The sequence below is a fragment of the Camarhynchus parvulus genome, chromosome 2, assembly GCF_901933205.1.
Source record: "Camarhynchus parvulus chromosome 2, STF_HiC, whole genome shotgun sequence".
Lineage (NCBI taxonomy): Eukaryota > Metazoa > Chordata > Aves > Passeriformes > Thraupidae > Camarhynchus > Camarhynchus parvulus.
The window spans coordinates 85,593,681-85,613,165 of record NC_044572.1 but is presented as its reverse complement, the minus strand read 5'-3'; the positions used below and the strand labels follow the sequence as shown (position 1 = coordinate 85,613,165).

Here is a 19,485-nt window from a genome sequence, read left to right as displayed (position 1 = left end):
CCATGGTAACAGCTGCTACTTTCATTCTACAAACACCAAGAAAATGTGATTTCCCTTATATCAGTTGGCCAGGCTGGGGGTGCAACTTTGGCCTTTGTCAATGCTTTTTTCAGATAAAATTGTGTATTCCAGAAGAAGAGGAAACAGGTGCAAGCACAATTCAGGAAACAGTTGTTGACTAATCCACGAAGCAGGTTTGGCAATGCTTTGAAAGGAAGCTGTCAGACAGCCTACCTGTAATGCCAATGTGTTCTGTGGCTGCATGAGGGAACAACAAGCGCATTCAACAACAGCCACCAAACTTAAATCAATATTTTCCATGCGTTGTTGTTTGGATGGCATTTTTTCCCTTTTTGCTTGTTTCTTCGGTGGCTCCACAAACAGTAGCAAGACATCAGCTTAATACCCCCGCATGAATAGTTGAGAAATGTAAATCAAGGATTTTCATTCAAAGAACATTGAACTTTAGCCAAAAAGAACATCAATTCATTGCTGAGACTCTGACACAGCTTTAATGATTGGTGTCTTCATCTTCAATGCTCACACAGGTCTATAAACAAAGTCCTAATCTCAGCTGAAGTGAATCCCCAAAGTAGCATCAGCTTCGGTGGGACCAGCAAACATTCACAACAAAGGTACTTTTTCCCCAGCAAGTCATGCGAAATTTTTCTGAAAGTTTATCAGATCTGAGGCTTTTTCCAGAAAACCCATCTGTTGCATATGAACTCATCTGATACCTTTACCTTCTTTGAAACTGATGGTTTCCAAGTCAATCTGTCAGGGTGAGAATGGATAAAGTGAGATTCACATGTACTTCTCCAGCAATTCACTGAAATAATCAAGTTTTCCCTTAGTCACAAATGTAAGATTCTGTCAGAAAATAGAAGTGCAATTTTCCAAACTTAGAATTGCATGTTCAGTTTCTTAAATTGGTCTATAAAATGCATTTTTAATTTTTTTAATGAAATTTTTAGCATTCACATAAAGGACTGGCAGACAGAAAAGAGACTGAAAAATTAAACACAACTCTAGAAGCCTTTATTTTTTCCTTCTCTTTAATTCCTCATTAACCCTTTCAGCATCAGACCAGGTGATTTCTTTCCTTGCCTTACATACTTTTCATTCTAGGCATAACCAATCCCTGTTGTTAATGAGACACTTTGAAAACCTGAACACGTTTTGGCAGCAGGCCTACTTTTTTAGCCAAAACTATCAAGTGTTTGAGGACAGAAAAATCATGGGTCTGCTTTTATGAAAGTAAACAGTGGCTGAAATTGTGCAACCCACATAAACTCTGCTCATTCCAGCAGATGTTAAGATTGCTTGGAAATGGACTAATTTCTCACCCTCGTGCCTGAGCATTTATCATTTATGCTTCAATATCTGCAGGTTTTTTTGCCATCAGAAGTACCAAACCCAATTTCAACAGTAAAGGCCACATCTTCTCCCACTGCAGCTGAAAAGGAAAATGTCACTAGAAATGAATAGGAGGCTGTAAATATATTACAGGCACTAAGCTGCTGTATTTATATTTACATGAGTATCACACTGCATGTCATCCAGACTAAAAATCTCACTCTGACACAGGATCATATTCTAAAAGGGGCCAAATTAATTAAATCTCTCAGTTCTGGGCACACATAGGGGATGTCTGGGTTTGAGTTGGTACCCAGCATTTCAAGCTCATGTTTATTTCCACTCCAGCTCCAAAAAAATATTGGTGAATAATCCAGAACTGCTCATCCAGGAAAGATTCCAAAGGCTTGACAAGTTCCAGACTACAGTCCATGGAAAGAACAAAGTGAACAGATTTGTTGGCAAGAGATGTCTCTATCCACGCACAATTTGCACATGTTCTAGAGTGGTTCTCAAAAATGGAATAACCTTGGGAAAAGAAGTACAACGGAATTAATTGAACCCAACCTGTGAAAGCTACAAACAGCCCTCAACTTTAATGCAAAGGAACACCAAAAAATAATCCAAGGTAAGCAAAGAAAGCAAAAGTATTTAAAGTAAGCAAAAAATTACTGCAGATCAATGAGAAGGAGGAAATGGTTGGCAGGAAGGGTTGCCTGTAGGACTGGCATGATATTTCATGGTAACAAAATCATTTTAGAGGACAACTCGTGTTCTGTTGCCACAGCCCAGTTTTGCAGTCATGCTACAGGCATCAGGATTTTTAAGATATTACACCCACATCCCACAATATTAGTCCACACCCTGTTTGGTGCCTTCCTCTGCAGTCTGGCCCACCTTCCTCCACGGAGAGGGATGTGGCTGTTCCTGCATTGGCCCTGGAGTCAGGAGAGGCAGAGGAAGCAAACAGTGCTCATTTTCCACTGTCCTCAAGGTTTGTTCTTTCTCTGCAGCAAAGCACAAGAGCAGAGCAGCTGGACCTGTATGTTTTACAAGGATTTGTGGATCGTAGAGAGTTCAAGGACTGGATAGCCTTAAGCTGGAAAGTCCCATACTGCAGAAGGATAGATAGAGAGGAGGGGATCCCAAGTACAAGGCTTTCCAATTTAAATCCTTAGAGGGTAAGTCCTGGCTTCTCTCCCACCACCCTTGCAACAACATCAGCTCAGATTTCACAGGAAGCAGGCTAGGGAGGCGACCACTGTCCTGACCCACAAGTCCTATAAATCTCACTCACTCTGGCTCAGGAATATTAATCCAATTGCCATATTTAGTGTCTTTACTATACTTAAAAAAAATAAATCAGTAATATGGAGGATTCAACATGTTGGTTTGTCTTCCCACTTCTTTTAAGTGTCTCCAACTCCTGCAAAGCAGTGCATCACAGGCCCTTCCTACCCCATGCCAGAGAAAGATAAAGAGCATCCCTGCATCGCTCTTTGAGTTTTGAGGTTTTTTGCATGCTTTCACCATCTATTAATGAAACTTGTCCCACACCAATTGGTGAGTTAATAGGTGTCGAAGCAGATGGTAAGACACACCTGAAAAAATATTTGGCATCTTTATTTCATGTGAGAGGAATGTAAGAGGAATATTATGTATTTTCCGTTTCCCAACAGCTGAAACAGAAGTTAAAGCAAACTTTTATCATCAGCAGAGTTTGAGGAACAATTACCCAGGTCCAGTGGATGCATACCTTGCATCTAGCTCCATCTAATTCCCTCTTCTGTGGTTTATTTGCCTCATGGGCATGCCACGTGCTGGGGGCTCATTGACTGACAGCATGATATCGAATCTGCTCCAGGCACCGGTGCTCAGAGAGCAGCATTGTGAAGGAATTCAAGATACCAAAACCAGGAGCAAACTCATAAGGTACTCATGATAAGGAGGCAACATTTTTTTCTATATTCCCTGCAGTTATCTTGGAGGGATGCCGGCACAGTAACATCCTCAGTGGGAAACTTCTCCTCAGTGCTGACTTCCCAGTGTTGGCCACCTTACATATTCAAATAGAGATATAAATAGCACAGCATTATAAAAATTAACAACAGGACCAGAGGTCTGTGTGAGGATCAGACCTCAAAACCTGACACTGCGGAAGAGATGCTGCATTGGAGCTATTCAGGCAGAAGGCTCCGCATTTGGAGAAGGAAGAAGAGCTTGCCAATTGGCATTCCAGCAGTTAGTTGCTGGCCAAGATTTTCAAGGTTGAACTTTATACCCGTAGCTTCACAAAGGTCACACTTAGCAAACTGTTGGGGCTTAACAGAGCAAGGATGCATTTGGCTCTTATTCCAAGGGCCTTTCCTTGATATTAATATTGATGACAGTGGAACAAACATCTCAATAGCTGCACAGAAAGGCCAGTGCACAAATGTGCTATACTCAACATATGGAAAAAGTCTGAAGCCTTTCAAACCACTTAATGAGAAAGCTGTGGATATCAACAGCAGAAGGAAAAATCTAAAATGGGAGGAAGAAGCCTGTATCCTACCATGTTAATTTATATTGTGAGAGAGGAAAGTACATGGCAATGTTAGCTATGCTGAGGATTTTCAAAAGTTGCATTTATTTTTGGTTTTATTTCAAAAATAGTGTTTCAATGAATATGCATCATGCTGGGTTTGTGGCACTGGTAGTGTGTTTATCACCATGGTACCTGAGCACTCAAGCCAATGATTAACCAGCGGAGCAAATGAAACAGAAGCTGAGAGCCAAAATGCACAGTGACAAGCTCTTCACAGACCTTATGTATGCCACAGCATCTCTGTCTAGAATTCCTTCAGGCTTTCCACTGTCTTCCCTGCTCTTAGGATAACCAGATCTTTTTTCCTAAACAGTGCTAAGGGATATAGAGATCTCAGACTGGCTCAGGAGAAAGGAGGAGATAAAAAAATCCCAACAAACAAACAAGCAAACAAAACAATACGTAAATGTTTTCATCAGGAAAACATTGCTTAAGCACACAGTAAGGAAAAAATAATTTTCATTTCCATAAATTGATTATGAATTGACAAACTTTGTTGTGTCTGTCCAGCTATCACCCTAGTCTTTAACACTACTGTCCTGAAGAAGGAAAACAAGTCTTTGCTCGCTAAGAAAATGACATTTCAAGGGACCGATGCAGACTATACTTGAATACCACTGTCAGCTTTATCTAATAATAATGAAAAGAATACATAAAAACATATGGCTATGTGCCTTCTTGAAAAAGACCAGAGATTGCATCAGCCCCTCTCCACGCTCCAAAATAAGCAACAAGTTAATATAACTCTGATGATGTTTGTTTAACATATGTGCATACAACTAGTGTGAGCTTTTAATGGCTTGGGATGCTTAAGCAAAGGCCTCTGGATTTTAGAAAAAGAAATCTTCTGTTGAATTATCTACCCCTTGCTGTTTTGTTTTCTGCACAAAGTCTCTCAGGGGCACAGGAAAGCTGAGGGCCTTGCATGCAGGCCAACTTGACAAAGGTTAAATCCTTTCCCTACTGCGGAATTGTGCAGCCATAATACAACCCTCACTGAAGAAGTTTCCTGTTTTCCATCACTAATCAAGGCAGTGATACTGCATTCTAATTAAATTGATGTTACGTGGAGTTTTTCCTCTTTACTGTAGCTGCTTCACACTTAGGAGGTAGTTACATCCAGTTTATCCCTTAAAAGAAGAGTAGGTTTTGGGGACAAGGCCCCATTACCAGCAATGAAAACCCAGGTGCTCACTTCCTAGTGCAGTTACAATATGTTGTGCCTCAGCCGCAGCAGCAGCAGTTTTGAAGCAGATATAAAGCACTGCACCATCCATCTATATTTGACTGTGAAACTCTGGATTAAAGCTCACTCTAAGCATCAGCCTGATTCTGCAACCTCTCCTGTGTCTAAATCATATCCATCACTGTCATCTCTAAAGATTCAGATCCTCTGTGCACTTCATCAGGCATTATAATCGAAGCTAATGAAAGACATGTTTGTTTAGCTGTTGTAAATGGCTTTGAAGATCTTGGTTTCAGCCAGGGTGATGAATTAAGGATGTCAGCTGGACAAACAGTATAATTTGGATTGAATTTAGCTAAAATGGATTACTGAAAAAGCAATATGGATTTTTAAAATTAATATTATTTCACATACTTTAGCAGTAAATATTTCACTCCTTCTTACCATCTGAGTCACCAGGCATAGAACTGGAAGAATCAGCAATGACACCAGCTTTTCAAACACAAGACCAACTTAGGATACTATAAACAGGTGTGAAAAGCCACTTTTCGACTGCAGCAGGGAGTACAGCCCTCAAACAGTTTACCCCTCAGCTGACTACCTTTCTGCCTAATAGCAATTCTGCAAAGCAGCCTGAACACGGTAATTAAAGCATTTTACGACAAAACTCAGAAACCAACAACTGCAAAGAACTATTCCGTAACACTGTTATTTATTAGAAGTACCTGGCTTTTATTTTCCCTGGTGCATTTTCAAATGAATAAAAATAATAACTTAAGGGGAAAGAAAATTATCTTTAAATAGTGGTGGGGTTTTTTTTTCCCTCTCCCAGGTAATTTGGAGTCAGGAGGAATCCAAAATAACAGCATGATTGTTGAAAATTACAGGGTAAGGTTGGAAACCTCTAGAGGTCATCTAGTCCAGCCTCATGCTCAAACTAGTGCCACCTTAGAACAGATCATTCAGACTTAGAAGGGAAAGGAAATAATTTAAAGCAAAAAAGAAAGGAAAATATTAAGTCTTCCTCTACCCCCTTTTGCACAAGAAGGAAAAGAAATGCAAGGAAATATTTTCTTGAAACATGTAGGTCTTCTGTGTTGTTTATAAGTATGACCAATCTGGAAAATAGATTAAAGCTGCCACCTTTGGTGGACCTAGTTCACTTTCTGCCTTGATGCAGGGAACATTTAGCACAACGTGTGGCAAACTCTGACTCAGTTGCCAGCACTGCTCTGCCACACTGCTGGCCAGAAAAGGCTGGGAACCCTGCATGTTCAGCTCCAGTGACAGGGAAAACGCTCCATATCATTCATTAGCAGTCTTCTCCAAGTTAATTAAGGAATGGAGCTGACAGCTGCTGAAGCTGGTTCCACCCCATCTTTTCCTGAGAAAGCAAGGCCTCCAGGGCAGGGCCTGGACTGCACAGCAAAGAAGAATAGGGTGGGGGAACCTTGCAATATCTCAGCGAAACCCAGATGACTCATCAGAAAGTAAAATGTTTCTATTTTGGCAAGAGGCTGAAATAGCAGCCCTGGGTTGTGCTGCAGCACAGCAATAAATGACCCTAATGCCCGGGACAAACTCCTGTGCACACTGATATTCCTAACAGCAGGGGCTATTTCACATCTCATTAAGCAAAGGGGTTTACATGACAATTAACACATTAATTAGCAGCATCTTTTTCACAGGTGATACTTTGGCTTGAGATTTCAACATTTTTAGACAACTGTTCTGTGAGTGAAAATTAAGGAATGGTTTATTATAACTCAAGGCAACAAGGATTTACAGGCAGAACTGGCATAGGAGTATGTTTGTCTGTGTACTGAAGGACACTGCAACCTGGCAATGGCATTTCCCATAACTTGCATGGAAGGAGGGCCTCCTTGTACCATCTGCACCCTTCCACTCAAAGCCCAGCCCTTGGCATGGCAAGGTGCCAGGCTGGCCTCTTCATGAGCTGACCATAAACAAGCCTAATGTACCACAAAGTCACACAGGGACAAAGCAAGGCCTGGACATCCAGGAGCAGCAGCTCCCATTCCTCAGCCCCAGCCGCTGGCCTGTGTGGCTCCCCACCACAAAAAGCCCTTTGACTGTATTTGTATGGACATAACACCACACAGCAACCCTGCTAATGTCACAGAAAATACGTGTCAGCTATAAGGGAATGTTTACTGCCCTACAGCTTCACATCCTAGATACAGAGTTAATAATTTCTACCAGAGACCACTTTAAAGAAGAGTTGGCACTATTAAGCTGCATGGATATTTCTCTCTGAGGTTTTTGTTCAACACCATCTTTAATTTCTATTATCTTTTGAGATAATGGATTTACAAGTATACAGGAAGATGCAGAGTACTGGAAATTGAATGAAAGGAAGAAAAAATAGGGAACTGGAACTTGTAGCTTTCAAGATCAGATGGATTCTAATAGTCATTGGTCCATTCCCTATCAAATGGATGTTGCCAACCCACAGGATATAGTGGCATGCTTTGTATCTTTCACCTCCCTCACGTACATACTGCAAGGAAGCTGTGTTCTAAACAATGTATAAACTAACAAAAAACACACTAATCTTTTACATATTTTGGCACTCAAAGCATAGATAAATCACTGTGTCATAGCGTTTCACCTATGATATCACTTACAAAATAAATCCAAGCTCAGGAGGAACACCAGATAACTTGTCCTTTAAAAGCTGATGCTTTGTTTCAGAATATGATTTATTTATTTTATTTATCAGCATGCCTTGTTTCAAATGGGTACTGTCTGACTGACCTCTAGGTACCCTTGCATTTGCTCTGTGATATCCCCAGAATGTCAATGCTTTGATTCTTCATCTTTCATTTCCCAAACATTTCTTATTGGTCACTTCTGGCAGTGGTGGCAGCTGAAGTGGAAGTTTATCTTCTGATAATCTGTACTGCTTTAATGGTTCCCGGCATCCTGAGGATATTTTCCAAGTGTTATGGTGACACCAGCTGAGATCTTGGAATAGAAAAGTGTTTCACATGTTTATTTCCTAACTTAGTCTCTTGTGGTTTTTACTGTTTTCCCAACCCTCTGCCATCCCTTGATTTCTATGGCTTAACACCTTTCATTATAACTATGTTCTTAGTTATCACTTCTCAGTATCTTTCTGATTAAAAATCCTTTGAGAAACCTGAGGGCATTCCCACTATGCATCCAAAAGTCTCTTAATAAATTTCTCCAAACCTTCAAATCACATTTGTCTAAAAGCTGAGCAAAAATCCCCTCTAAAAGCAGCAACAATAGTCACATTTTTATATATATATTTCTCTGCACATAAACTATAGCACATAAACCTTGTAAAAGGATGAGCACGTTTCAAACAATTCTAATACAAAATATGACACATAAAACAGGTCACTGGTTTTAGCATGTCTCCAAAATAACATATGCTTGGAAAGGCTTATCCTTGTAGCATCATTATTCTCTTTTTTCAGTGAGAAAATGAATCATGCAGAAGCATGCCTGAAAAAGCAAAATTCTCAAATAATTTCTATCATTCACTCAGTGTGTTCATGACTTTTATACAGCTGACTGAACATTTATTATCTCACGTGAAAGAGAAGCTGTGAGTTTGCTCACCTTTGTCACCTGCAGGATCTTTGAAATGCCTCCTCTCCTGTTTCTTCCAAAGAGTACATTTCCGCATCTCCCAGTCCATCCCCGAGTCCACTGAACATGCAGACATCAATAAGTTCTGGCCAAGTTATCCTACGTAACTCTGAAGAAAAAAGGACAGACTTGCAGATGCTGCAGAAGGTCTTCTCTACTCTCTTTGAAAATTTTGTTTTCTTGGTGGTCTGTCACAGTCAGGTCTCCGGTAGTAAACTGAACAACCTATCCTCCTGGCTCTTCTTTTCTTCTTTTTCTTTTCTGTAAACACATAATCAGGGCTTCGAATCCTTTAGGCATCACAAACTGTATTTCTCTATTGCCCTCTACTGACTGCTGGCTCACGCCGCCTTCCCGGAGAAGCGGCGAGCAGCAGATCCGCGGTACGCGCTCCGCGCCGCCCTCCCCCGGATCGATAATGATACACGATGACCAAAAGTCAACACAAATCATTCTATTTTTTCCTTTGTTACAAAACACCAGGCAAGATTTACAGCCTCTTGGCCAGCCGTGGTAGCTACAAAACGCTAAACAACAGAAGCGGGAAGCAGTTTGTAACACGGCTCTGCTAACGCGGGCTTTTTTTTTTTTGGTGAACAAAAGCCAGGAAAAAGTAGAGACGAATGCGTTCTGCCTTGAAACGAGGATGAATTCATCCCACTGATGCCATAAATACTGTGCCGGGGATCTGAAGGTTGTCTGGTTTTAAGGGTTCGGTCCTGCCAGCACTGGATGCACAGAAATACTGCCTTTTGATGGGAGTTCTGCAGGAAGGGACTCGTAGAGAGCCATGAATTTGAGGCCATGGTTTTTGGCCATTTCCCCTTTGTCTCTAGTGCTTTGTTTACCACATTCAGCATCACACCTAATATGGGAAAGCCTCATGTGACAGGACCCGGGACGAGGCACATCACCCTGAGTGTGGATGGCACTGGGAGTGGCTGTCTGCCCAGCTGTTTGGACAAAAATGATCTATAATGCAAAGAGAATCCAGACAACTAAGATTAAAAAAAAAAAAAGAATGGCCTAGTGTTGTCTCAGGAGCAGAAGGGGAAAAAGTGTACAAGCATTTCAGGCAGACTGGAAGACACTGAGGGAGAAAAAAGCAGGGATATAAAGAGTGTAAAAGTGAAGGTGGGGAGTGGGGGAATATAAATGAATCTTTTGCATTGTGTTAGTCACTGCCTAATAAGTACAGCACATGCTGGTTAATCAGGTCACTCAGGCACTTGTTCTCAGAAGAAAAAGTGAATCCACAGTGCTGGTGCAGATGCTCTGGCCCACCTGCACCATGCCAGGGGCAGGGAGGACTCAGGTCCCAGCTCCAGGCAAAAGAAGAAATCCCTAGCACATTTCCTTTTATCTAGGCAGCAGCTGGGAAAGCACTATCTTGCCTCACCATTCTTCCTCCACAACTAACTTCCCTAGGAAACAAACATGCTTAAAAAATTATAGACACAGACCCACACCTCAGAAAAGTGTTAGAATTATTTTTGCTTACTCGTGTTCAAAAAGTACTTTCATTTTCCCTCGCCAGTATTAATAAATGGGAATATTTCATTTGCCAAAAAAATCTGTTGACTGATGGACACTGGTTGTGTTTTGAATGGATATTGCATGACATCTCTCCTCTTCCACTCAGAAAAGGTAGGAGTTCACTCAAGGATCAAAAAAGCCAGCAACAAAGCAACAAAAATGTAACATTGAAAGGTTAACTAAAAAAAAATAGTTTCATTAAAAAAAATAGACTCAACAGAGGCCCTAATTGTACTTATTATGAACATTTCATTAACAAGTCCAAATACTGACTGTGCAGTAAAGCTGTCTTAAAGGAAGCCTTGAAATTTTTCTCTTTGCTTTTCTATTTTTAAAGCCCTTGGCTACTCCATGTCAGAAAATAAGAAATAATTATATTTATTCAAATTCCTTGATAGACTATCGAAGCCTGCTCAGCTGAATACCTCTCCTAAATGAACACCATTACCAATAGATCAAAGGATAAAAACGTCTAGCAAATGAGCAGGGCTGAGGGAATTAATAAAACACACATCAAACGGTGAAAGGCTGAGGGTTTGGTCTAGGGGCTTTTTTGGGGGGTTGTGGGGGAGGCTTTTGGCGGGGTTTTGTGGTTTTGGTAGGGGTTTTTTCGTTGGTTTTGGGGGTTTTTTGTTTGTTTGTTTGTTTGTTTTTTTTTTTGTTTTTTTTTTTTGTTGTTTGTTTGTTTTTTGGTTTTTTTTTTTAATTGGAGGACATTTGCAGAGTGATAAAGTCAAGTCTGCCGTCGCCAAAATGCACGGAAAAGGCACCTCCAATAGAGAGCGTGACAGATGAAGTTCAGCACTGCTGAGCATCAGGCGGATTTCTGCAGCGGCTGCTGCAGATCTTTCACCTGACAAGCCCTCACAGAGAAACGCGTGGGGTTCGGAGTTTGGGATTTTGCGGGTTTTTTTCACAGAATCACAAAATTGTTACGATTTGAAGGGACCTCTGGAAATCATCCATCCAGAGTCCCCTGGAGCAGGTGACACAGGAGCGCATCCAGGTGGGATTGGCATGTCTCCAGAGAAGGAGATTCCACGACCTCTCTGAGCCAGCCTAAGCGCTCTGCCGCCCTCAACGTAAAGCACCTCTTCCTCACATTTTTTCCCCTAAGGTAAAAGTTTCCTTTCCTACCGGAGAAACTTTTCACACGGCCGGGGACACAAGCGGCCCTCCGAGGCGGGTGCCGCGCTCCGGCAGGGCTCGGGGCGGCCTCGGCTCCCGCGGCCCCCCAGGCCAGCCCCGGGGCCCTCCGGCGCCCGCCCCGGCCCTGCCCTCGCTCGGGCCCGCCCCAGCCCGGTACCCTGGTGCTGCGGCCGCGGAGCCGCCGGGGCTCGGCCAAGCGCTGCACATCGCCCGCCTTCCCTTCCCTTCCCATCCTTCCGGCGGGGCGGGCGCTCAGCGCCATGGGGCGGCGGCGGCTGCTGGCTGTGGCGGAGCAGCTGGCGGAGACCTGCCCGGGAGAGGCGCGATTCCTGCTGTAAGGAGCCGCGGCGGGACCGGGACGGGCGGTGCGGGAGCCCGTCGGTGACGCGCGGGATGTCCCCGCCCGTGCCGGCGGCCGCGCCCTGACGCTTTCCCTCTCTCCCGTGCAGGTGGACGCTCCGCAGCTCCCGAGGCGAGTGAGGGACCCGGGCGCAGGCGGTGGAGCCGGGGCCGGAGGAGGGGGCTCCGGAGCCGGGCGCCCCATGATACTGGCGCGCTCCAGCGGAGGCTCCTGCCGTGCGAGAGCAGCGCAAGGACAGGACGGGAGTGTGGGAATGAATGCCGGCTCGCCGTTTCCCTCTCTTTGCCCCTTGCCCCTGCGCTGCCCCCGCAGGGCCGTGACGCGGGGCTGCCGGCAGCGGTGTTGAGCTGGCCAGGAAGCAGGGCCAGGTGTCCTTCGGGGGTTTTGGGAGAGGCGCCCGAGTCCAGCTCCAGCAGCAGGAGACAATAAGGCGGATGCCGGGAGCAAGCCTCTTGTTGGGTCTGAAATTTACCTCAAAGCGTTTCTTCATTCTAGCCTGAGGTCGTGTCATCTTCTCTCACTTAAAATGGGCAAAGAGCTTTCCGAGACCGTAGTGTCCCTGATCTGGTAGAAGATTGTGCCTACGTGGCAGAATTGTGAGCCTCCTTTGCTAAAGATTTTTGGGAAGGAATTGCATTTTTTCAAGAAAATCTACAGTTACATATTGTGTAAACTTGTGCCAGGCATTAACTTAGTCTGAATTGTGCTCAGCTGAGCTCATTCAGCTGCTCAGCTTCCTCTTGTGTTCTAGTGTTACCTTAAACACAAAAACATACACCTAGGTAATGTTAAAATTGAAACACACCATTTTAGAGTTTGCTTATAAAACATAGTTATTTCATCCTTTTGCCTTTATTTATCTGTAGGTAATGAACTTGGATTAGAAAGGATATGTCCTTACTGCTTCCAATTCCTGGTTCCTGACAGCTACCGAGTGCGCCTCAAACCAAAGATGAAAGTGACTCCACAGATAGAGAAGGTTCTTAAACGAGAGGCAAAGAATCATAAGCTGAACATGAAACAGACAAAGCTTTTGAGAAAGTACAGGGAGTCAAGAAGCATTCTGGTAAGGACAGTTATTTGAAACTGACATGTGTATGATATTTCCCTAAATTTCATGTCCCTGTTTCAGTGGCAAAAAAAAGAAGATACAGAAACCTTTCTCTTAGAAAAGGAGCCCACACATTTCTTTTTCACAAGCATAAGACTCTTCCTTTCTTTTTGGAATAACTTTTATGCATAAATGACATTTTTAAAATCTACCTTCCACAATAGATAGATCATGAACACAAGACCAGTAAGCTTTTCTGTCAAAAAAATACCTTGTGACCCCATATGTTAGAGAAGCTACAGGAACATCTCATGTACTGCCTTTGTTTCAGTTTATCGCTTGTTGACCAAATATGTTTTGACACAAGCTTTACTTCATGTGTTTCACGAGCCTCTCATGGCTACATCAGATTATTATTGCCATCTATATTAATAGAATTTTTTACATTTGTCTGAATATTACTGTTTATAGAAGCTCTTTTAAGACTAAAGTACAGAGGTAATTTCAACAAGTTGATGTTTTTCTTGAGGCCTCAGTTATTTTTCCTAAAAGTACTCAGGAATGTGACATTTAATTACTATTGGAAGAATAATAGTAAACATTTAATCTAGTGTTGCCAAGGTATGTACTGTTTTTAAAATAGGTTATGTGAATGGTTGTTGTAATAAAGGAGGCAGCACCCTATTGTGCCCAGCAGTTGCTGGCACACTTGAAATTTTCTTGGATAAGAGTCTTGTGGTTACAGGAGTAAATTTTGTGAAACCAAAAACTATGTAAGAGTTAATTAAAAAATTTAAACTGAGGAATATATCACCAAGGCTTTTGGGTGTCAGAGCAAAATATGATGCTTCATAAAGGCACTCTCCCCAAATTGTAGATCCAAGTTGAGCTTCAGAAAGGACATCTGAAAAGGTTCTTCACCCAGAGGGTGGTTGGGCACTGGAACAGGCTCCCCAGGGGAGAGGTCACAGCAGCAAGGCTGGCAGGAGTTCGAGAAGCATTGGGACAACACTCTCAGTCAGGCACATGCTGGGATTCTTGGCATGTCTTGTGCTGGGCCAGGAGCTGAAGTTCGATGATGTATGTGGGTCCCTTCCAACTCAAGATGCTCTGTGATTCTTCAAGCTGACATGTTTGCTTTATTTTTCTGGTATCCTGAATGTTGAGGGTACATTAAGAACTGTCCCTTTAAGCAACTGATGAATAGAGCAGTGTCCTATGAAATGATGATAGGCTCTTAGACTTACTGTGTAGCTGGAGAGTGTTTGTTAGGGACACACTGTGCATTCATATGAGTAGTTTAAAATTCAGTTTAAATAGGTCCAGTTTAAACTCTGTGTAATATTTTGATCTTGGTATATAATTACAGTCTGCTGTACTTGTGCTTTGTTCAGTTTAAATTTGTCCTGTGGATTATGATTTAAGTGTTTCTTGTCTTAAGTCTTTAAAAATGCTGTCAGCAACTGGCAGCTTTCAAAATTAGCAATGTAGATCCCTGTAATCTAATACCTGAGACTTGTGCAAATGAAAATTCCAGTGTGGTTGGAAATTAATGCGAGCAATAATGTGACAGGTTGAACCTCTGAGAACTTTCTTAGCAAGTAGAACTTGATTTTAGATTGCTTCTGGCACAAAAAGGCATAGAACATAAGGACTGTTTCAAGGCTTTAAAAATTTTTGGAGCTAACTGCTGATCCATTTCAGGGAATGGAAATTAGCTGTGAAGTGCTATGATTAATCCAGTAATTCCTGCATTGTAAAGTGCTCACCTCCAATTATATTCCACACAGTGCTAAGTCACCATGAATGGTTGTGTCCCACTTGAATTTCATTTAGAAGAACTTAAAAATATGTCAATACCTGAGCACTAAAATAGGTAATGCTATTTCTTCTTTTTTTTTTTAGTTTGTTAGGCTGACAAAATATAATGTCTAGAGGAAGTCAAAACACTTAACTAAAAATGTTTCATTTCGGCATCTCTAAATGAAATTTTTAATAAACTATCTGAATTTACACACTTTGAAATGAAGAATGATTTGGTGTAGATGTTTTCAAAACTGCTTAGACATTTTTGTGACAGTCTTCTGAGTATGTTATTTTTAACCAGAAGCATCACATAACTGTTTTTCTGTCAGTCTAATTGGTGCCTCAGAAAGCTGTCTGGCTCTATTACTTTCATATCTCTTAGTATGAGTAGTTGCCATGGCAGTAAGGGATATCAGGAATGCCTGACAGCCTCTGACTGGGTGATGTGATCAGTTCTGATGCACCTCTCAGCCTGGTGTACTGCTGAAGTTCCCTGCAGCCTAGAGGTACACAGAGAGAAGAGAAAGTGCCCTTTAGAACATCCTCCTTATTCTAATAAGTACTTTTGCCCTAATACAAAGGCTTGGCTTTGTTCACTGAGACTTGCTGTTTTTAGTAAAACGGGTGACTGGATTTGAAAGTTTGGTAATTTAAAATTTGTATCCCAAGATTCCCTGAAAAGTGTGCAATATAACTTCATTGGGTGTAGAATATGCTAATGACTTTAGATGACACAGAATGTCACATTTTTTAGCCAAACTCCCGATGTATAGGAGTACTCCAGTATACTCAGTGTATCTTGTACACTCAAAATATGATTTGCCCATTTCAGGTGCTGTTTCATGTCTTGACAGGGTTGTTCTCTTATATCACTGTACAATATTACATTCAGCAGTATGGGTCCCCTGAAATTAGTTTGTAGGGAATTGGAGTAATTTCTAGATAAACCCAAAGGATGTATTTGGCTTAAGAAGCCTGAATTGAAATATGAGTTACAAAGTGTATCTTTGTACTTTTTAGTATCTCATGTTTCACTTAAGCAAATATTTAATGTGTGTCATTTGGAGAACAGTTTGAATAATTCTAATGGCTTTATAACATAAAGGTGGAAAGACTGAAAGACAGCTTGATACTTCTTTTCTTCTCTCCATAGCTGGTTACTTGCAAATCTTGCAACAAAACAAGAAGATATTATGGTAAAAGCAGAGATTTTCTGGCAGCCAAAACACAAAATTGTGGCACTCCAGGTATCAAATCTAGCCTGAAGACACCAGATGTAAAAATTCAGTCTGCAAAGAAAATGACACCTGTAAGCTGCAGTAGGTTGGGATCTAAAGGGAACAGTCCCTCATCACTTTCCAGGTACATGTTTCTTTCCTATTTAAAGCAATCTTTTGCCAAGTAGAGTGTATTAAATCTTGTTGATTTTAGATCAGTCATTTAATAAAGTTTAAATTGATAACTTCTTGCATTTCTTTGTTGGTACGGTTGAGGAGATCAATTTTAACTTTTCAACCTTTAAAATCAAAGATTCTCATGAAAAGCCACCGTGTGCAGAGAATACCCAGTTACATTTGTGTCTTTAATGCAAAATGTCTGCCCTAAAATTTGCATGACAAAGTATCGCTTCTGACTGCTCACTTGCACATATAAATACACTATTTCTCTTGGATATTTTCCACTCAAATTATATATGTGTGCTTTCAGTTACTTTATATCAATTCTGATTTCTCTCCTGTAGGACATCTGAATCTTTTGTTTTTCAGGACACGTGAATCTGGACAGATAACAACCAACTCTGCTTCCAAGACTCCCCGAAATTCCAAATTTCACTTTTCTAAGTTAAAACGGATGCTGGACCTAGAAGAAAAAGAGAAAAACCAGAAGGCAGATTTCAAAACCTTCTTGACTTTACTTTAGTTATATATTATTTCAAAGTAATAAAGATTACAGCAATAAATATTGCTCCAGTTTTAGTAAATCAACAAGGTGATTTCTTTAAAACTCAAGCTAACATCCTGTACCTTGTGGAAGCATAGACCATGTTTTGTACAAGGAAGGTCTGTTTCTAAGGGGAGTGATGGTCTGCCAGAGGGAGATGTAAAGATAGCCAGTTTAATATGCTTGGGGATCTTGAGCATGTTTTGCAGTTTCTGATGGCCCAAGAATTAAAAGCCAGGATTTATCCTTTGAAGAAGCTGATGATGGCCCCATCAGGACCATTTAATTGTCAACATTAAAGATTTTCAGTTGATGTTTGGCACAGAGGTGAGAGAGGAAAGTATAAAGCCACTGTTCAGGACTGAGGTTATAGCCTGTCCTGCATACAGTCTGCAGTGAAAATTCTGCATGTGGTGCTTCACATTCCCCCCTGAAAAATAGAGCCAGTTAGTTAAAAGCATTTACTTTCTCGGATATAAAGGTCTGTATTTTCCTTTTCTTTTGCTAGTTTAATGAATAGTTTAAGTGCCTTCAGACTCAATGAACACTGCTTAAGAAATAGGACTAGCAAATAACTTGGTAGACTGGGAAGCGGTCCAGGGCAGGGGAGAATAGTTTGTTGTAAACTGTACTTAAGAGTCTCAGAGATTGGCGTGCAGCCTTTTTATATCTCCTGTACACTTGTACAATAACTGAAGGACTCACTGCTCATTGTCTTGTATGTACATATAGGATGAAAATGAACTGCCACTCTTTAATCAAAATACAAACCTTGGAGTGTTGCCTTTTCCAGTGTAGAACTTGGCATTAATTGACCTGTTGCTGTACTTACAATCCAGTCCTCTGGAAAAACACTTCATTTTGTTGATGGAAAATGTTCATTGCACAGAAGTATTTGAAAATACTAATTTTGCAATAAATTTTCTTATTAAAAGTACACACATTAGGTACTGCTGTGCTTCCCATGAGGCCCATGTGAAACCAGCACAGGCATCTGCTGTGTTTTAAGGTGCCCCAACGTTAATATGTTTGTTAGATCAAAGCACGTTTCCCCGTTGTCCCTGTTTACAGTGCTTCTTACACAACATCTTGGTGTCTCAAGAGTGAATTCTTTTTGGATAAAACTAGACAGAACGGATGAAAGACATGAAGGGGGGAGAACAACCAGTATGCAGAGAAAGCTAATGGGTGATCTATCCACAGGATCACAGGAGAGCTTGTCTAAACTATGCATTTCCAAAAACGTTTTGTGGGTGGTAGGCACTGAGCTCCAGACATTCTGCACACCAAGAGTGTTACCTTTGCAGCACACTATTTGTTAACAGAGATAGAGCCTTGTCATGCTCCAAACATCTTTTTTTCTTTGGAATTACCAGAGTTGTCAGATATGTCTAGATGTGTTGTTAAAAGGGATTGTTATTGTGAGCTATTAGACTTTATTCTGGGAACAAAGGGAAAGAAGTCATTCAGTACGTGCCTTTTCTTGTTTTACAAGTGTGCTTCAAAATGCTAAGTAGAAATAATCTCCAGTGCTTTCATATTACTCCTAAGCCTTTATTAGTGTGATTTTTCTGTTAACTGGACTTTCACAGAATTGGTTTATTGAAAGATAGACACACATATGTATAAACATATCTCTAGACATAATATATATATATATATATATATATATATACATACCCACATCAGAGGCTTACATGCAAACACAGACTACACACATACATGCTAGTCAGGCACTCTTCCCTTCAGGACACATTACCTTCCTGTACTTGATGAAACACTGAAGGCTGTTGGGTGTGAGAGACTTGCTGAGCTCCCCTGCAAACCACTGCCAGGCCACATTACTGGTTTGTGTTTGAAGAGCTGGAAGAGCAACTCGAGAGAGGAAATGCCTTCTCTGATTTCAGAGCGACTTTGTAAAATAAGAGCAAGAAGGTCTCCATTAAGTATACAGCCCTGCAACGAGGCATTTGAATAGAGAGTAGGAGTTATTTCCCAGCTCACACAAATTCTACTGGGCAATGGTATGTGTATCACTGGCAGTACTCGTACCATCCTGAAAATGTTACAAAAGTGTGTCTTAAAATAACCAGCTCAACTAAATTTACAGTTCTAGAGATAGAACCTCAGACTCTTTAACACACTGCTTTCTCACCGAAAACTGTCACACAAAATACAGGAAGTAATAAACCTCAAAATTAGGATCAAGCATTTTCTCAGCATCATCACTGAGATGAGATCTTGGCTGCCTCCTAAGTATAGGGAGCGGCTGACATTAAAGCCATTTCTCACCATGAGACTGAGAAGGCAAGCAGGGAACAATAATTTTCAAAAATGTTTTTACAACAATGTTTTATTAAATATGAAAGAGCGTACATACAGGTGTAATTCTGAGGACATAAATTACACAAGGATTACAGGTTCTGTCAGAAAAGCACAATAATGAAACATCTTTACATTTCAAACTTTTCTTGTTAACTTTTAACAAATAAGTCTATTTCTGTTGCAAACAAGTAATGAGTGCTATTGAACTTTTTCAAATTCCCACAAAAACATCATGCTTAGTAGGATACTTCAACTATTGTAAATATGAAGTCAGAATTAGATTCCTAAATAACACGATGGAAGAGATTTACTACTTAATCAAGATAAATGACACACTGAAATAGGAGCCGAGACAAAATTGGTCATTCATTAAAAAAAATTCTACTTCAGACACTATGTTTGAGTCTGCTTTCTTTACTTGCAGGAATAATCACTGTGATTAAATGTAATGAGCAGAACTGGCCTAAATATTTGAAATGTAACCATCAAATTTTAGACGTGCTGGTTTTCACTGATTTTCCCACTGAAAAAAACCCACACCCACA

The 19,485-nt window shown here is 41.1% G+C and overlaps 1 protein-coding gene and 1 long non-coding RNA gene across 3 annotated transcripts in view; one reads left to right on the top strand and one right to left on the bottom strand.

Moving 5' to 3' along the window:
* Nucleotides 1-9,146, bottom strand: part of LOC115917626 — a 71,926-nt gene extending 62,780 nt beyond the window's left edge. Inside the window, exon 1 of the long non-coding RNA XR_004061701.1 lies at nt 8,742-9,146. This is a non-coding gene — a long non-coding RNA (uncharacterized LOC115917626). The remainder of the gene's footprint in view (nt 1-8,741) is intronic.
* Nucleotides 9,147-11,617: 2,471 nt separating this feature from the next.
* Nucleotides 11,618-17,552, top strand: C2H18orf21 (chromosome 2 C18orf21 homolog). 2 transcript variants are annotated; one of them, XM_030971276.1, is made up of 5 exons: nt 11,618-11,790; nt 11,906-11,928; nt 12,684-12,883; nt 15,828-16,036; nt 16,441-17,552. In XM_030971276.1, exons 1-5 carry the CDS (start codon nt 11,717-11,719, stop codon nt 16,592-16,594), a joined length of 660 nt encoding a protein of 219 aa, XP_030827136.1. In that variant the 5' UTR covers nt 11,618-11,716; the 3' UTR covers nt 16,595-17,552. The 2 variants fall into 2 exon arrangements, with proteins under 2 accessions (XP_030827136.1, XP_030827137.1); XM_030971277.1 differs by having other exon boundaries at nt 11,669-11,790; nt 11,906-12,276.
* Nucleotides 17,553-19,485: the final 1,933 nt, after the last annotated feature.